At 38.2% G+C, this 18,252-nt stretch overlaps 3 protein-coding genes across 6 annotated transcripts in view; 2 read left to right on the forward strand and 1 right to left on the reverse strand.

Annotated features, from left to right (window-relative positions):
* The first annotated feature begins 1,466 nt into the window (after nt 1–1,466).
* On the forward strand, nt 1,467–8,763 carry lim2.1 (lens intrinsic membrane protein 2.1). 2 transcript variants are annotated; one of them, XM_079356256.1, is made up of 5 exons: nt 1,467–1,658; nt 4,206–4,387; nt 6,522–6,671; nt 7,046–7,180; nt 8,531–8,763. In XM_079356256.1, coding segments are annotated over exons 1-5 (531 nt in total). In that variant the 5' UTR covers nt 1,467–1,656; the 3' UTR covers nt 8,593–8,763. The 2 variants fall into 2 exon arrangements, with proteins under 2 accessions (XP_079212382.1, XP_079212383.1); XM_079356257.1 differs by lacking the exon at nt 1,467–1,658 and adding an exon at nt 3,003–3,150.
* Nucleotides 8,764–11,076: 2,313 nt separating this feature from the next.
* bsx (brain-specific homeobox) lies at nt 11,077–13,973 on the forward strand. Of its 2 annotated transcripts, none has more exons than XM_079356361.1 (3): nt 11,077–11,607; nt 12,176–12,384; nt 12,891–13,973. In XM_079356361.1, exons 1-3 carry the CDS (start codon nt 11,364–11,366, stop codon nt 13,149–13,151), a joined length of 714 nt encoding a protein of 237 aa, XP_079212487.1. In that variant the 5' UTR covers nt 11,077–11,363; the 3' UTR covers nt 13,152–13,973. The 2 variants fall into 2 exon arrangements, with proteins under 2 accessions (XP_079212487.1, XP_079212488.1); XM_079356362.1 differs by having other exon boundaries at nt 12,194–12,384.
* A 26-nt stretch (nt 13,974–13,999) lies between these two features.
* Nucleotides 14,000–18,252, reverse strand: part of jhy (junctional cadherin complex regulator) — a 29,938-nt gene continuing 25,685 nt past the window's right edge. Inside the window, exons 8-10 of one of the 2 annotated variants that reach the window (XM_079356348.1) lie at nt 17,619–17,789; nt 14,145–14,204; nt 14,000–14,095 (exon numbers count right to left, since the gene is read on the reverse strand). In XM_079356348.1, coding sequence (XP_079212474.1) covers nt 14,069–14,095; nt 14,145–14,204; nt 17,619–17,789 — 258 coding nt within the window. In that variant the 3' untranslated portion in view covers nt 14,000–14,068. Of the gene's footprint in view, nt 14,096–14,144; nt 14,205–17,452; nt 17,790–18,252 lie in introns of those variants that run through there. The other variant, XM_079356349.1, reaches the window with a different exon arrangement.

Here is an 18,252-nt window from a genome sequence, read left to right on the forward strand (position 1 = left end):
CGATTCTGTTTGCGTTTCCACAGCCACCCGTGCCCTATTTGGTAGGCAGCGTGTACGTCGGATGACGATAGCCGTTATGTAAATAGCGTCTTATGATTGCAGCTAACCGCTAACTAATAAATTCAACAAAGGAGAAAAACGCTACACAAACAAAACCAACTCTGGAAGCAACCAGCAGGTCATCCATCATTTTTCCCCCCAGTCTCGGTTTGTGTCAATTTTGGCGCCCCCTGTGGACAAAGCTCTAATCTTGTTAGCAATGATTATGTGACGGAAGCATTTCTCATCTGGCTTAGTTAAACATGTCATTCTAAGGAGTTTGCTGTTTCTACTGGGCGCTGATAATGTGTCTGACACTTCGCCCTCGACTTTGGACATAAAAAAAATATATATAGATTTTTAAACTTAAACTTAAACTTTTCAAAGGATCTTAAAACAGCTGTTGATTTTACAATCTATCTCTATCATGAAAGTTCATCTGATGAACAGCCAATCGATCACTTACCACATGTGGATCGAAGGTTCTGACTGATACAATTGGATCTCTTAGAGTGGTACATTTAGCAGGGACTGTATATGATGAGAAACAGTGTTGTATATTTTAAGCAAGAAATAAAATAGACAAATTTTTTATAAAACATCAATTTTTTTATTTTATTTAGGAATTTAGGATTAGGATTTAGGATATTTAAGAACCTGGAAGAAAAAAACTCATTGAGGTTAAAAATCTGTTTTTTTAAGAGTGTCCCGGACAAAGCAATCAGCAACACAAGCAACAGAGTTTCAGACAGACAACAAGCAGCCAACAATACAAACACAAAAATACATCATACAACCATAATCAATATTTTAGCTTGAGCTGATTAACCTGAATAACCAAGTAACCTTGCATTGCAGTGTTTGTTTTGCCATGAATGCTGATACTTTTCATTTTCAGTCATAAGCTTGGCCAAACAGTGTTATACAAATTCATCATCCAGTGAATGCATTGTGTCCACATGGTGGCTCTGCACAACGTCTACCTAAGGAGAAATAAGCAAATACTGAGAACAAACACTGAAAACACTTGATTTACTATGCAGGGCCACATGAAGGGTCATAAAAAAAAAAAGTTGTTGCATCAATTAAATAAAAAAATAAAAAAATCATACCTAATTTAGAGTTTGGGAACCATGCAAGGTAATAAACCTAACCATTTTGCTGACCCATCATACAGTTATTATCCTAAATCGGTAATCATAAAATGACGCTTAAACACATGTTACAATACACAGACAAAGAGTTTCCTGAGATCTGGATCTTTTTTGCCTGGACAGCAGGTGCTCATGAATGAGTACATGTGCTGCAGGATTTCTGACGTCCCTAAGCTTATAGTGACTTCACCACAATAATGTGCGGCTGCCAGCCACATACTCTGTGTAATTATCCCTGTCACATTACCTCCTGAGTGCTGCATGAGCTCCTTACCCACCCATGATACCACATAAATGTAGACTTTCCAAAACAAAATTAATCTCTCAAAAGCTGGATGGATTCAAGAAGAACATGGATTTACTCTGCTGTCACACAGGCATATTGTCCACTTTGATGGTGCCCTCCTGGCTGCCACACTCCCGATGGAAGAAAATAGGCTGTGGTCTATAAAAATGAAGTTAGATGTAAGTACAGCACTCAAATCTCAGGCAGAAAAAAAATGCTTTTTCTGGGGCATTTTGTTGTTGTCAATTGGTCTGAGCAACTTGCTGTAATGCAGGTAATGGAGCTACTCTTCTCCTTTCATCTTCGGGGTTTGTGCATGTGTGTGTGTGCGTGTCAAAGGAATGGGAGGCCCGGCTGGATGTGGGAAAACAGGAGCAAACACAGTGAGCTGATGGTCAGAAAATAGGAAACATAAAGTGAGCGCAGAGAGAGGCGATCTGTCATGGTGTGAGCTGCTTCTTCAAACATCGGCTGCCTCCATTTACCTTCAGTGTTGCACATTTTCAAAGTAAAATTTTAACAAAAAAATGAAATAAAATTTAAAAAATCTCTGACAGAAAGTGACTATTTATCATTGTTACAAATTGATCAACAACAGTGATCTTTATTTCCCTTGAAAAACTGTCTGCCTCCTTTTTTATAACAATCCACTGACATTTCTTGCCTAAACCCTGTCTCCTACAAAAAGTGTGTTGACTCCTTCAACATCCAATAGTCATTGTATCATTGCACCATTTATTGTTTACGTCTGTACAGAATCTTAGAGTGTTTTTGTCAATATCTTTAATGTTATATCATCACCAATAAATACATGAAACGTTTATTGACTGTTAATGCACTTAAGTTTGGTAATTCTTTACCATGTTAGGTTTTTTTGGCGTAAGTGACCATATGTGGATGTATATTTAAAGACATATTGTATTTGCATCAAACCTGGCCAACACTTTTGGAATGAATCAAGTCAATTGAAGTTTCCGTTCTAGTTCCCTTTAAGAGTCAGGTGCAGGCATGCAGTCTTTCAGTGGACAATTAATAAAAATAAATAAATAAACAATTCCAGCTGGCTCATGTATGCTCTCCCCTTACTTTATGCCCCTGAACACACTATGTTGATGGCAGACTGAAGTTATGTTGTGTGTGTGTGTGTGTGTGTGTGTGTGTGTGTGTGTGTAGGTGTGTGTGTGTGTGTGTGTGTGTGTGTGTGTGTGTATGTATGAACAAATTTACTAAGAACATCTAAGTATTGAATTAACAGGCATACATATAGACTTGATATATAGGAATTTTAAACTCGGCTGTTAGAATTTAACAAAAATCCGACTGTTGTCCACCTGCTGGACTTGGCCCTCTCTAAAGCCAGTTCAGCCCTCCACTTTCAATCAAAACCATGCAGTCATCAGTATTACTTCAGCTTGCCAAGCTTTGGACATTTCTGTTTTTTCAGCAGATTCCCAAACCTCAGCACCAGTGGATGCTGATTGGCCACTGGTCAGCCTGGCCTTTTGTCATAGCACTGTGTTTGTTGTAGCCGCAGTTTCTCCCTATTCACCCGGTCAAGCGTTAGTGCTGTTAGCCTGCTGCAACACTGCTGGTCCTGTCATTATAGGATCTTTTTGTATTTTGTCAGGTCGCCCTGTCTGCTTACCGTTTTCATTAAAAAGGTTGATTAAGGTAAGGTAAAACTGCATTTAATCCATTAACTGTTTGTGTAGATGTAGATAGTTATGATGATCATTATTTATTTCTGTGCTATATTTCTCCCTTGGAGGAACAGCTTTGGGAGCTGAACAGTGCTGTCAGAGGAAATCTATAACACAGATGCAAAGGTTTTGACTCACCTCATTTGAAAGTCTTAAATGTGATTATTCACAAAAGTCCCATGGAGATAAACATTTACTCTTTGCAGATTATGGTTATGGTTGTGAGGATTTCTTGCTCCACCGCCATTTGTAGTAATGTTAAATGGTTTGATTGAGACAAAACAGAGTCAAGGCCTCTCTCTCTGAGTGAAAACACAATTAACCACTTATTTGTTTTTGCAAGACTATAAATCCATCTGAAAAAATTGAACTCCAATTGGCCAAAATAAAAAGATTGTAATTTTGAAAGCACCATAAAACTTCAACACTATTTTCTTTTGTTTGATGTACTGCGGATCAATCAGATTTGAAGGCGCCCTGGTTTTAGATTGAGGCAGCTGCTGGAGCTTAGCAGAGAGGATACTCAGAGGGATATGTTATCCAGAGCTCTTCAATGGATACACAAAGCTCTTCAACAAGCATTACGTTCAGCTTTCAAACATAACAAGATATATCATTCTAACATCTTTTCCTATGAAAAAATCCATGACTGCTCTCCATGAGAAAGAGGCCGTGGATGTAGGATATTGCATCCAGGTGGAACAATGAGCAATAGATGTATCAAGTATCAAAGCATCACTGGACTCATGTGTGTCTGTGCACGAGGGGGTGAGGGTGTATGTAAAGCCCATCTTCAAGGACTGATCTCCCAGAGAACAAAGTGGAGAATACACACACCCGCAACCCCAAAGCTCAATCCAGTGGAAATAATATGTTCATTACAACGCAATTACTGACACTTAGAGGCTCTCTCCCTGAAGTGTGTGTGTTTGAGGTGGAGAGGAGGTGGCCGACTGACCACCGATGCTAAGTGACCTTATGTCCTTGTGTGTATGTGCATCTGTCTCTCTGTCTGTCTGTCTCCAGGTGCAGGATGTACAGCTTTATGGGTGGAGGGCTGTTCTGTGCAGGCGTGGGGAACATCCTTCTGATCGTTTCCACAGCAACCGATTACTGGATGCAATATCGTCAGTCCAGCAACTACATGCATCAGGGCCTGTGGCGCTACTGCATGCCGGGGAAATGCTTTCCGCACAGTGACAGCATAGGTAAATGAAGCAAAGGAAAAACATTGGAAGGTTGGCGGCAGGCACTCAGTGTTTTGCTCTGAGCCACAAAACCAGTAGGCCAAGGTTGAATTTGAAACAGGTTTTTTTTTTTTTTTTTACATATTTTACACATGCAATCCCGAAAATTTCTAGTAAAATTTCAAGACAGAATGACCCTGAAATCCTGCACATGAGTGAAGTTGGAAATGGACATGTCCACACTATCAGTCAGGGAACAGAGAAGAACATACTGGACAAAAGAACAAAGCTGCTTTATTGAGTGGACAATGATTGCACCAGGTGGGTGATATAAACACCACCACCGACTCCCATTGCCCTCTGTGAATCTTCCAGAACATTTGTTGCTGCGTTCACACATCAGCTCCTTGACATTACAGAAAATTGTACAGAGCTGGTAGGCACATTCAGTCAGGGTAATAAATGTGACTGTTTGCTTTCACACATGAAGCTCATCCTGACAATAGCTTGAAATGTTTTGTTTTTGTTTTTTGAAGGTTTTATTCAAGTGTCAACTGCATAATAGAAAGACATTTCTTGTAAAAGTAAGCTCAAATAATTTTAATCAATTTTACAACATTATTTTTGTTGCTTATGTTGATTACAAAACTATCAAACCATATCCAACCATTATTTAACTTATGTAGTTGTCTATTTTTGAAGCCAAACACTAAAAAAATAAAATAAAATCTTCTCAATCTGCATAAAAAATGATATAAACTTGATCAAGTGATATCACTGCATTACCCATGTCAGTCATTGTTGCAGTTACATACTTGAAGTCACATTTCATTTTACGGTCAATGTGAAATGTTTCTCAGCTATAGTCATTTTTAAATTCTTTCTGTTTTACTTCTTAAATTTTTTTGGCTTGACGTTGCCTTTTGCTATTGTTGACTTGATCGCTGATCCCTGTACAAGCCATAAAGGTTCTTTGTACACTACCCAAACCTCAAAGGAAAAGATGTTGACTAAATATGTTAATGACAAACATAGAAGGGACAAACTTACAGCACATAGGAGAATTATTTAGAATAAAATCTGTCCAATTAACTCTTCCAATTTTTCCCTTTCTGGGCTGGAGATGATCCCAGCTGTCATTGGATGAAAGGCGGGGTAAACCCTGGACTGGTTATGGGTCCATTACAGGGCTTACACATACAGAGACAGATAACCAGTCACACTTACATTCACATCAACAGGCAATTAGAGTCAGCAATCAACCCTATAAAGCATGTATTTGGACAGTGGGAGAAAACAGGAATATCCAAAGGGAACCACAAATTAACAGGGAGAAAATGCAAACTCAACACAGAAAAGCCCTATTTGAACCAGGGACCTTCTCACTGTTAGGCAACAGCACTAGCCACTGCACCCCTGAAAAAAATCAAAGTTCATTGACAAGCAAAGGTGCAGCATTGTTAAACGACTCCGCATTATATTATATTTTACATTTTCAGGGTGGAGACAATTTCAAAGTCAGAAAAACAAGTTATCAAAAATTGAATTAAATAATTTCTTCATCCTGTCTTGACAATGATGGAAAACATTCGCCATGCTGCTAGAGCTGATTGGTCTTCAGGCTAATTGAAACCTGGAATACTGCTGTGCAACACAGAGTACAAACTGTTTTTAAGGGTGAAATTTGGTTGGAAGCAAAATAATGGGATCGACCTGTCCAAAGCAACTTTTCAACCTTTTTCCCCACAGCTAAATTAGAGTTACATAAACATGTCTGAAAACACTTGTCTGGTAATTTGTTCATTTTTGGCATTGTATTGCAACGTTGGGTAAAATCTCTCACCAACTCAAGGATGTTAATTTCCATCCACTTTATTTCATGCAAAATTTTAAATACAGTGCTTTATGGGCGGTGTGATATTAATGAGAATGTTCAGAGCCAACATAACGATATTTAAAAGAAGAAAAAAGAAGGCCGCATATACGCAAGTTGTTTGGCTGTGCAGGTTTGACTACTAACATAAAATTGGTTGTTCTTGTCAAATATGTTTCCTGGCCAGTTCTTCATCATATTGGCTTGTTAACACTGCCTGACCTCTGTTAGCTTACACTAACCCCAGCAGTGACTCCTATTGACCCTTGACCTTTTTCACAGCCCACCTAGACGCAACCCGCGCCCTCATGATCCTATCTCTTCTTGCCTGTTTCATCGGGATCATCATCGGCATTATGGCCTTCATCCATTACTCGTCATTCGACAGGTTTGACAAAACCTTTGCTGCAGGCATATTGTTTTTCATCTCATGTAAGTTGGCCTGTATCTTCCCTCTGCTTTATTTGCTTGGTTCAAAGGGGAAATTCTGTTATTTAAACTCGGGCTCTATTTCAACATATGTGTGACTTATGTGATGTGTGATATATGTCTTGATAATGTATTTATATAGAGGTTTTTGAAAGCTCCTGCTTTATTTTTCATAATTTATTGTGGCCATAATGCTAAATGTTGTCCTGCTTTCTTTTAACAGTTAATGCAACAATCTTTAAAACATTTTTCTGTGTACAATGTAACAAAAAGGGGCTGTTTCTGCAGGGTGCTGTTAATCACTTTGTCTGACCCCTTGTACAAGCTTTCTGGAAAATTTCCTCTGAATTCTTTTGTTTTCTTTTTTTCTCATTCAGGCTTTTTAGTGTTTCTAGCAATGGCAGTGTACACTGGTGTGACAATTAACTACTACGGGAAACGCTATGGAAATTGGAGGTTCTCCTGGTCCTATATCATTGGCTGGGTGTCAGTGGTTCTCACCTTCTTTTCAGGTAAACATGCAAACCAACAAACTAAGCTGTATCAGGTTTTATGTTTTACAAGGTGCTGCAACTTCTGTACAGTTGGCAATGCATTTTCAGGAGCACATGTTTGAAAACGACTGAAGGAATGAATTCATTGAATGAAAGGACAAGATTTGACTTTAATGCCACAGCAAAAAATTAAGGACACTCATTTTCAATTGAGAAAGAATTGAATTAAAGCAGAGCCAATGTAAAAGGTATTCGTCATCTTGACAGGACCCATGTGGACTGCAAAGAACCCAGAAATCGTTTTACAAAGAAATGTATAGTTTGTTTTTTTATCTGAGTAGCAGAAGTCCCTGTGCGATTGTTTCACTCACTGACATTCGGCTGTTATCTTTTTTGCTGATAAACTTGATTTCAAGTCAAAACCTTGAGCGAGTCCCTTACCTCAATAAACAATAATGCACTCAGAGAGGTGAAGATAAAAGGCTTGGAGAAAATATCTTACGAAGTAACTTTGAGCAACATGCCCAAAAATGCTCTTCTTGTGTATGACTTAGTTTACATTATATCATGTGTTGCCTTTTAGACATCAAATGTATTTATTTACGTCACATGTTGCCATTCATAAAACCTGCAGCCCTAATTGTACACTGCAAGTGTTATAAATGAAATCAAAACTATGTCATGACACAATCTGAGCTGCATGATCAATAATGTGTAATAATAATCATTAATCAAAGATACTTTGAGTGACACCTTGTCTCTGAAGTGTCCTGCACTCTGCACAGGACCTGCTGGACACACAGATCTACGCTGAACTGAATATAAGAATATTTCAAGGGAACGTTAAAAAAAACAAACATCCATTTTAACTGAAATGTCTGCAAAACTATAAATAGGCTATTTGACCTGATGTGGCATTTTTACTTGATAACGAAAACACAAATTGTGAACTACCTGCTTTTTAGATCATATAAGCGCTGCATTATGTTTTGGACAATGCGCACAGCCTTCAATATGTGTTGAGTTAGGTGAGTGACTTTATTGTGAAAATAAAGGAGCCTACAGATTGACATAATGAATGTAAAACTCTACATTTTATTGTATTTTGTCTATCAAACAATGATGTAAAAGAGTCAGCTCCCTCTCTTGAATAAGACTTTGTTTTTAAATAAATAATGAACAATTGTCGAATTGAACAATTGTGGTTTGATGTAAAAGGAGAGAAACAACCTGTGTGGTGGACCAAATGCTTAATTTCAGTTGTCTTCAATAAACAACAACATCTAATGTAAATGTAAATATTACAGTCTTAAAATGTTCATGTTAAACCCCCGATAGCAGACCTCACCTGTCCTTCTGTCTTTACAGGTATTTTCTATTTTTGTGCTTATCGAATGCATGAATGCCCCAGAAGTGTTAACTCTCATTAGAAGACTTGAACCATCATCCAGGACTAACCTATGAGCTATGATCATGGGAGCTGCACCTTAAACCATCCATCACCAACATGGCTGCACAATGTATGGCTCCCACACATACCTCTGAACCATGCATGAACTGGAAAGTTTAAGTGATTTCAATAAAATACTGTGGAAATATGACTCTTCTTTTTTAAACCTCAGACACTGTACATGTTTTTTTAGCACATTTACCGTATGTTTAAGCATTAATCCGGCAAAGCCATTATGAAAGCACAAGCAAACTTGAAGGATCATTATTTTATTTGTTTTTGTAACAGCTTCCCTTTTTTTCTTTCAGCTTATCATTACCAGCTACGGAATCGAGATATTTTATTTGCTTTAGACTAACTGAATGCATCGATTTATAGTCTTTTAATTCTTGTTTATTTAAAGATCAAAAGTACAGATGCTCTTTTCCCCCAGAAGAAAAAAACTTGATATCAAGGGTTTTCTTTTTCTTTTTCGTCTTTGCTCTGTTGCTAACCATAAGCTGCACGGCTGCACTAAAAACTGCAGGTATTAACACTGAAAACCTCTTATCCAAACGTGCCACTTAACGGAGTGACGCACTGCCCAACCCGCTCAAATTTTTACTTAATTAAATGGCCACAGAAAGCAGCTTAACTGCGCCTCAGGAGCGGATGCTTAAGACGATTTCATCGCTATTTGTTTCATTTACTTTCTAATTTTCCCCTAAAAGCAACTTGTTATCCCGGTGCGATGCGTAGAGGCGATGACACAAAGCTGAGACTGCAGGGACACTTCCACCTGCTCTACTTTCTTTTCTTCAGCTGCTATTATTGATATTGCTTTACCAAACAACAGCAACTAGATATTATTCCAATTACGTTCATCCTATATTTTCTCAATTACCTACAAGAAAAAACATTTACATTGCCTCCTGTATTAATTTTCCAACAAGGAAACAAACCTTTCAATGACATAACATGTATGCATGGCTCCCATTTCCTTCTTCTTTTTTATATATAATCCAATAACATTTATGGGTTCGGGTACATTTTTTTAGCAGCTCTTTTCTGAGATTATCTTGAGGTCGTCTCAATGTTCGGTCCTTGAAGTGACAAAAGATGTTTGATTTGCAACCATGCAAGTGTGCTGATTTTCAGGTTGCACGCACTCCCCTGCAGAAGAATAGCTTTCTCCCAGCACAATTTATTCCCAGTAATTAATTTGTTCTCCGTCCATCTGATCAGATGGAAATCCTGTCCTGCAGCCCCAGGATTACAACTTCCGCTGTAACATCTCCCTTAATTGCCTAATAGCATTGCAGCGTGAATTCTCCCTGCATTAAGTCACTTTCACATTAAGCGGCCTGATTGGAAATGTGATGACAACACCATATCAACAAATTACAGCACACTGCTTTCTTTAGCAAATGGGCACAGGAGCGGCACTTGTACTCTTCCAGATTTTAATACCGACAATTACAGCCAATTTGGGCGGAATTACTAGACAGACCCGCAGCAGAACAATCCTCCTGTGACATAGGCTGCAGCACTCGATTCAGAAATACTTTTATGAAGGAAGAGTGCAGAGGTAATCTAAGTGAATTGCACAGATAAAACACTGGTCGTGTGTTTTATTTTCAACGAAATGTAATTGAAAGTTTTCTTCATTAGTTCCCCCACTGCGTGCATGACAAAGAAACGAATTAATGGGAAAGTCACAGAGGTTCATGGATCTAATATTTCACAGTAATGTAAAAATTAGGCAAAAGACATCTTGGGTGGAAATAAACGCAAAGAAAGATGTCCAATATTCTAATGTGCAAATGTATAATACGCCAGAAAGACAAAAGGCTTAAACATTAACACATTGTTTTGCGCAAAAATGTATCTATGGAAATAAACACACGTTTCAAGAGAAATAATGAAACGGCAAAATATGAGCATTTAAACTGTTGCTATAAATAGCCTATTCAAATAGAATTTAACATTTCTGTTTTCATTGGTTGAATCATATCCTATTTGGCCTTATGTAATGGCAGTTTAAGACATTCTGTTTTTTGTGTTTTTTCTCAACACACAATCTTAACAAAGCCCACAAATTAATTGTCCTAAGGAAAATTTAAAAAAGTTATTCTTGATTTAAGCATTTACTCTCATGTATGACTTGTGCAGGTCCATAAATAAGATTAGAGATAAGATGAGAGATTGAAAAAAGTCAATTGTGTGATACAATCAATGTTTTAAATTATTTAAATGTTTTATAAAAGTTGTTCCTGGAACTTTCAGGCAAAAATAAATACATACATAGGTGACTACATTGAATTCGGCGAATCCAACGTTTAAAATATAGGCTCTGTAATTTATTTTAGAAAAGAAAAATTCTTCCACGTCAAGTCATTTGATACTCACTAATCCAGCAAAAAAAAAACCCGCATGGTTGCTAAGCGACACCATCAGTAGGCTACTTCTTCGCGCCCTGATTTTCCGTCGCTATAAAACGAACGATGATTCGGGCTTGAACACATGTCGGCCAATCAGAACCAAGTACCGCCCAAACACAGCTTCTATTGGCTGATGCGCAAATCAATTGCCCAAATCCGCCCCTCTGTCTGAATAAATACTTGTCATAAGTGTGTCCTCCTGCTGTCATCTAATGCCCGACATATAGGCCTACTCGCTCCCTTGCTTAAACACACACTGATCAAGCCGTCAGAGCAGCGCGAGGAGGCACACACTGATGCAGGTGGAAAACAACAAACCCAAACAATCACCATGAGTATCAACTACTCGTCCGCGGCGCCCACGCAGAGGTCCACGTCGTTTTTTATTGAGGACATCTTGTTGCACAAACCCAAGCCGCTGAGAGAGGTCCTCCCCTCTCCCTTCTGCGGCTCCCTGACCTCCCGCATGCCTCTCCTGGAGTACGGATACCCTCTGATGCCGACCCCGATACTTGCTCCGCATCCGCACCACCCGCTCCACAAGCCGGAGCATCACCAGTACTTCTTTACATCAGGTGAGCATGCACATGGGGGAGGCATTAAGCAACAGGTGCATCCTGACTTTTTTATAGGACTGGACAAATACACCAAGACCAATTCTTCGTAGCCTATGTAACTTGGCAATTAAAACCGATTGTGGCTATTATTTGGACTGCAGCCTATTATGCTACAGTCCAAAAAATGTAACCTAGCCAGTTAAAATTAACATATATGCCTATTGAAAGAAACTTGGAGTGAATGATGCTTTTAAAATGAGTCCTCTTAACAAACAATATTTGGACTGTTAAAAATGAGCTTATCTCCAGGGTTAAAGCATTTTGAAAATATTAGTAACAGTAATGTCCTCACTTTTCCACAGAATGGATTCAGTTCTCCTTTAAACTTATTAAAACGTTAAACTTGCATTGATAAATGGATAATAACTTAATAAAATCCTCAATTTAAAAGGCTAATGTTGATGCCCTGAGAAGTTGTCAATTAGGCCAAATTACCAAGCAAACTCCCTTTGAGTAGAATTCTGATGTTGCATTTCAAGTTTGCATTTGTTTATCCCTGATTTTCACGTGGTTATAATTTTTTAAGCCTGTTGTGTGTCTGCAGGGATGCAGATGCCGGCCCTGTTCCAGCACCACGCAGAGTTACCGGGGAAGCACTGCAGGCGCAGAAAGGCCCGCACGGTGTTCTCCGACTCGCAGCTGTCTGGCCTGGAGAAGAGGTTTGAGATCCAGCGGTACCTGTCCACCCCCGAGAGAGTGGAGTTGGCCACGGCGCTCAGTTTGTCCGAGACACAGGTATACACACACACACACACACACACACACACACACACACACACACACACACACACTTAAAAGCATTATTTTGACAGCAGAAGTGGAATGTCTTTGTGTGGTGTTCCTCTGTATTTGCTCATGTTTTTTACAGTCAAAAGACAGAGTTAAAAAAACAAACAAACAAAAAAACAGGCTAAATTTAAGTAGTTCTACACAGCAGCGTATCCACTTTGTTATAGGTAAATACATTTAAGTTTGGTTATTCAAAAAGAACTATAGGCCTACACAGGCTCCTTTCAGGTTTTTAGCCTTAATTATTAGGCGAGTCTATATAAAATGTCTGTTCCAATGTCTGTTCCAAACCTACTCCGACCTTCTGTGACAATTAAAAAAAAAAGTCAATTAAACAAATATAATCCGGCTTACTTTTTTACGAGGTAAGGCCTATAGGCAGACTTTAAAAAATAACCAAAATGAAGGATCTTTTTCTATAATCCACCTCTTCATCCAACCATCCCCTGCAGGTAAAAACGTGGTTTCAAAACCGGCGGATGAAACACAAGAAGCAGCTGAGGAAGGCGCAGGACGACCGGAAAACCCCCGGCGGAGAGTTAGACAGATCCGCGGACAACTCGAGCGAGAGCGAGCTGACCGACAGTAAGAGCGGCGCGGAGGAGCTCTCACACGGACTGCAGCCGGACGCGTTCATGATGGACGAGAACGACGACGACGACGACGACGTGGACATAGAGGATGACGTTTGTTCCCCGGATCACCCTCTATAGTAGGCTGCAGAGCTGTTAAATCAGCAGCTACCTTCACCCTGTAATATCCTGTATATAAACTGTATTTTAAACTTTAATTACAAATATGAAATATTACAACATTGTTTTAATATTAATTCAAACACGCATAATGGGCCTTTTTTTATAACTGACTCTCAATTTAGCATATACCAGAATGTTCGTGTTGTGAGGTCTGAAGATTACTGCTCCATTATTATTATTATTAGGGTTTTATTATATAATTACTATTATTATCAAATATACTGTCACTTAAGCTGAAGCCATTTGTTAATCGAAAAAATATTTGTGTTTTTGTATTAACTGTCGAAGCCCTATGGAGAAATATATCCTTATATTTTATTTTAGCCTTTTTTCTATAGGCTATGCCACTTTTTTTCCGTGAAAAAAAGTAAGCTATTTACCGGTTGTTTCTCGAGGTCTCCATTTATTTATCTCGGGATAACGGAGCCGGTTTCTCGTTATTAGTAGGTCTATGAGTTAATTTCTCGAGATCCTGAAAAAAATGTTTTAAATTGACTCCTTATCAAGTTAAAACGGAATAGGTTAGTCCATGATAAAATGTGCAGTATTATTTTCTTATGGCTTCCATGAAAAACTGACAGAAAATCTCTAGCCTACATTTCCCATAAATTAACCGTGGATTTTCTTGTCACATCACACTGCCCCATCCCTTTGCACTTCAACTTATTGTTATCCTTTATCAGTTTTCTTGGATATTTTATTTGCGGTTTGTCCATATTCTTGAAAATCCTTTATTAGTCAAAGGCACTGTCTGTAAATATTGTGTAAAGAATATAAATAATGAACCTGCCATCGGCTCTGTTTGTTCTTTGAAATCCTTTCATTTTTTATTTTCCTTTCTTTCTTAATTTCCTCTGGCCATCATGGTGTAATTCTTAAAGCTGCATGTGATCATGTTCGTGAGTTAAATGTCTCTCTTCTTGCCTGCGATAACCTTAAACATGAAGAAGCAGTGTGCACAGCGTGGAGCTGTTTGTTCTTTGCTGGGCGGCCTGCACGGAGCCTGCTGTGCTTTAACACAGACAGAAAAAAACAGCTAGAATTACAAATAGTGAAATAACTGATCTGTAGTAGCAATAATCAATTTGAGAGATCATTTCTGAAGTCAAGTCGCTTTAAGGACATGTATTATCATTAAATGAGAATGATAGTCAATGAAAAACTTCTGGTAGTTTGTCGTTTTTATTAAAACAACTGTCCAATTTCAAGATTGAAATAACTGAAGTCAGTTTTGTTTTTATTTATTTCAATTACGGGACTTTAACACCATTAAAGTATTGTGAATGTGCTCATAGGGAAATATTTTTTATTTCAGCTAAGAGCAGGAGAGATCTAATAAATATAATATGCCAGACACTTGCATTAACCAGTGTTGTATGTCCCTGACAATTCAGTAACAGCTTCCCTTTTTTGAGTATTTTATAAAAATCACGGTTGATACATTCATACACATTTCATTTAGGACAGTACAACCAGACAATCTTCTGAGCAAACATTTTTTATTTTTAATGTGAGTCAATATTGAAATAACCAAACCCATTAAAATGTTCTGTCCTTCAAAATGGGCAGAACTTTATTGCAATCATTTTGCACTTTTTTGGTAAAATTGCTTTTAAAAAAAGACCATGTTAGAGAAAAAAACAAAAACTATTATCTATAACAAATGTCCAGCATAATTATTCACCCACTTTACCACACGAGAGCTGACTTGAGACAAGAGAAGCAGGTTTAGTAAAGATACAAGGGGTTTTAGTGAGTCGTTATTTTGTCCATTTATTGCCGGTGTAACAGTAGAGGTTGGGTAAGTTAAACTGTTTTAATTCTTGATTATAAACTGCTTTGAATCATACGCACGTCATAATCTTGAAACATCTCTGACTATGTGTTGATCTGTTTTAACACAAGCTGCTGATGCTGTTTTCTCTTGTCATTCCCACTGGGTTAGCCATCCTTTCCTTCCTTTTGAAAGGCTATTCATGTCATCAAAATGTGATTCTGATTAACAGGCAGAGGGGAGAAACACTATGTGGAGAATAGGCCAAGCAGAAGGTGATCAATTAAAAGATTAAGCGTTTTGCAACACATGGACGCATCTGCATTTGGACCTAATAGCCGGGCCATCAGCTCATTTTCAGGAGGCCTGCCGCCTACTGAAAGCGTGCTTCTCACATCAAAGCAGCTATGTCTGCCTTGGCTTCCCAATGGGCAAAAAGGGATGCTAATTTGCCCTCCTTCATGTATGGCGGTGAAAGACTCCTTCAATTAACTGGATTTCAATGGCAAAAAAATGAGTAGGTGGGACCTAAAAAAGATGCAAAGGACTCAGCCTGGATGGGCAGTGTTTCTCATTAAATTAAAAAAGGCTCAGTCATTTGTTTCCAACGGTGCATCTGAGGACTTAACACTAAAAACACAGAGCTTCAAAGAGTCCATGATGGGTTAAATAGAGACTATAATCTAATTAAAATATTGCACTGAGGTAAATAGTGCTTTGATAATGATCTGAGGGTTCAATTAGTAAAATGAGCTGCTTGAGAGTATTTTGTGTTGGGAGGAGTAACAACTAAAACATGGCTACAAACATAGGACGTACATGTGAGAACCTTTTCATTCTTTATTACTGCACAGGGAATTCTGTTATATTTCGTTTTGTTTTAAACTGAGCCCTGTTTTCACATGTATTTATTATTTTACCAAGAACAGGCTCAGATTGTTCCTAAACTGTATACTACAACATGGAATGAACCCTGACAGAGACAGACCTTTTGTTAAAGAGTCAAAAATGACTGCTACACTGCTCATGTTTTTTTAAAATAACAGGACCATGACTACAAAAAACAGTCATTTGACCATACAGAAGATGGGAGTGGCTCCACTCTTGGTTAGTTTGTATTGCAGTGTGACTTTGGTGGTTTTAAAGTTTCGCTTGGACCCAAATGCACTTAACACAGCAAGTTTTTTTAAATGGGTTTTTATTGCTCGGCAGGGAACAGTTTATAGTTTTTTAAGTTTTTACCTTAAACATTATGTCTGTTTCTGTAGGGATCATTTCTGTAATGTTGCTGTAATGTTGATGGGCCAAACTCCAAAAGGTTTAAAACACCAGGATTTCTGATTTAATGTCAGCAGGTTGTCAGTGACATACATCTCTGCCTCGCCTGTTTTACATATTTCTACTGAACAGGTTTAAACGCACACTTACTGCATGTCTGATAATATGCTTTATATATATATATATAATATTGCACTTACGCAACTACTTAATAAATTGAACAAACCTGAATTGCAACACTGACAGTCTGACGCACTGTGTCAGACTCATGTCAAACAGGATTTGCTCCTTGTACACGTCTTTTAATAACGTTTTCTGAACATGTTTTTGTACCAGTCATGTGCATGTCAAGAAGCTCATATCAGGAGCTTTTTTTTTTTCTTTTTCATATCAAGAGTTTTATTGAAATGCTCCATTTTGCTGTAAAGCCTAGCCATCTCAAATGCATCATGTTTTCCATGACAATACCATTAGTGTTTAAAAGGTGAAACAATTAAAGTGTTATCAATTGATTACTCCCCTTTAGAACAGTAATGTGAGCTTTAGTTACAATGACAAAACAAAAGTTGCTTTGGTTGCAGTGTCTCAGATTCAATAAATGCACTATCCACTGATCTTTTTGTAAAAGTAAACATAATATTTGATTCTAAAAACCGCTTTGTAAAGGGAACATCGAGGCAGCAGTTAGAGAGAGAGATCATGTGCAGAATTTTAGATCAGAGAGCTTGCTGCGTGTCTTCTACTTTTCTCCCAAACTTTAAATGTCCAGTCTTTCTTCAAAATCTACAGGCCACAATGAAAAACCTGGCTAACTTATTAGAGCCACCTTTTATTATGCGCAGCCTCTGCACACCTGTGCAGTAATCATGCTGTTTAATCAGCATCTTGATATGCCACACCTGATGGATTATCTTGGCAAGTGCTCACTAACACATACTTAAACACAATTATATATATATATATATATATATATAACATTTTTTTTTACACATATACAGGTGGATTTAAACTATGAAAAATAATGTCTGTGTATGCCTTGACATAATGTTCTGGTGACATAGAATTATTTTTCATAAGGGGAGTAAATATTTACCATATTTGGTGAAAATTGCTGTGATTTTGTTCCATGCTCTTGGTTTCACTTTTAAGTGGATTTATTGATGATTGGTTCTGGTCCAGTGTATTGTCTAAAGATGCACACATTAAATTAACTCTAATGGCTGAAGTTTAATCCTTGGAGCAAAAGTCTCAAACATTTCTTTACAACACCTGTTAACCCAAATCACAATCACACGTTGGTTTTGCACCTTCAGTGTTGACATGAACAGCAGCTTGCCTCAGACGGCATGAACTTTTCTGAAGAGAGCCACCACCTGCTTTTCTTCTTCATGTCTTTTTCGAAGAACGTCCAATGCAGATGGCTGAAACCTGTCCAAGCCCTCCAAGTACTGAGCTTTCTCAGAGAGGCCTTCAGGCTGGTGTTTCTGTGTCTGTTTCAGCTGAGACTGTACAGGTTTGGTTATGGTCTTGGCATATTCCAAAGCCTGAGATTAAACAGGGAGAGAGAGAGAGAGAGAGAGAAAAGAAAGAAAGAAAGAAAGAGCGAGACAAAAAGCTACATTAGATCCAATTTTTCCAAACCTGATTCAAACCACATACACAATTGCTTTTGATGCGATTCAAATTTGATTCCTACAGATCCGATTCAGCGTGTCTTCTGTGTCACTCTCAACGTGAGATCGGATATAGATCGGTCATATCTGTGACCCTCCTTCATCATTCCAGCACAGCAAAAGTCACACACAGCCTCAGAGACCCAGTCCTCATCACCTCCTGATTTTTCTATCACCAACACCACCACTGGTGTCTAGACGTCATGGGGGGTAACCTATCCTGCTGTCAGCCTCGCTGCCCCTCTTAGTTCATTAAGTCATCATGACGGGTTGAATTGCCAAGACATTGCATATTTATGTATTCCTAAACTGTTCAATAAATAATCATTTATGT

The sequence above is a fragment of the Symphodus melops genome (genome assembly GCF_947650265.1).
Source record: "Symphodus melops genome assembly, chromosome: 11".
In the NCBI taxonomy this organism is placed as follows: domain Eukaryota; kingdom Metazoa; phylum Chordata; class Actinopteri; order Labriformes; family Labridae; genus Symphodus; species Symphodus melops.

Coding starts and splice junctions, on each gene's coding strand:
- lim2.1 (XM_079356256.1), top strand. Junction 4,388..6,521: donor TCCGCACAGTGACAGCATAG/GTAAATGAAGCA, acceptor CCTTTTTCACAG/CCCACCTAGACGCAACCCGC. Junction 6,672..7,045: donor CATATTGTTTTTCATCTCAT/GTAAGTTGGCCT, acceptor TTTCTCATTCAG/GCTTTTTAGTGTTTCTAGCA.
- bsx (XM_079356361.1), top strand. CDS start 11,364: ATGAGTATCAACTACTCGTCCGCGGCGCCCACGCAGAGGTCCACGTCG. Junction 11,608..12,175: donor CCAGTACTTCTTTACATCAG/GTGAGCATGCAC, acceptor TAATTTTTTAAG/CCTGTTGTGTGTCTGCAGGG. Junction 12,385..12,890: donor TCAGTTTGTCCGAGACACAG/GTATACACACAC, acceptor CATCCCCTGCAG/GTAAAAACGTGGTTTCAAAA.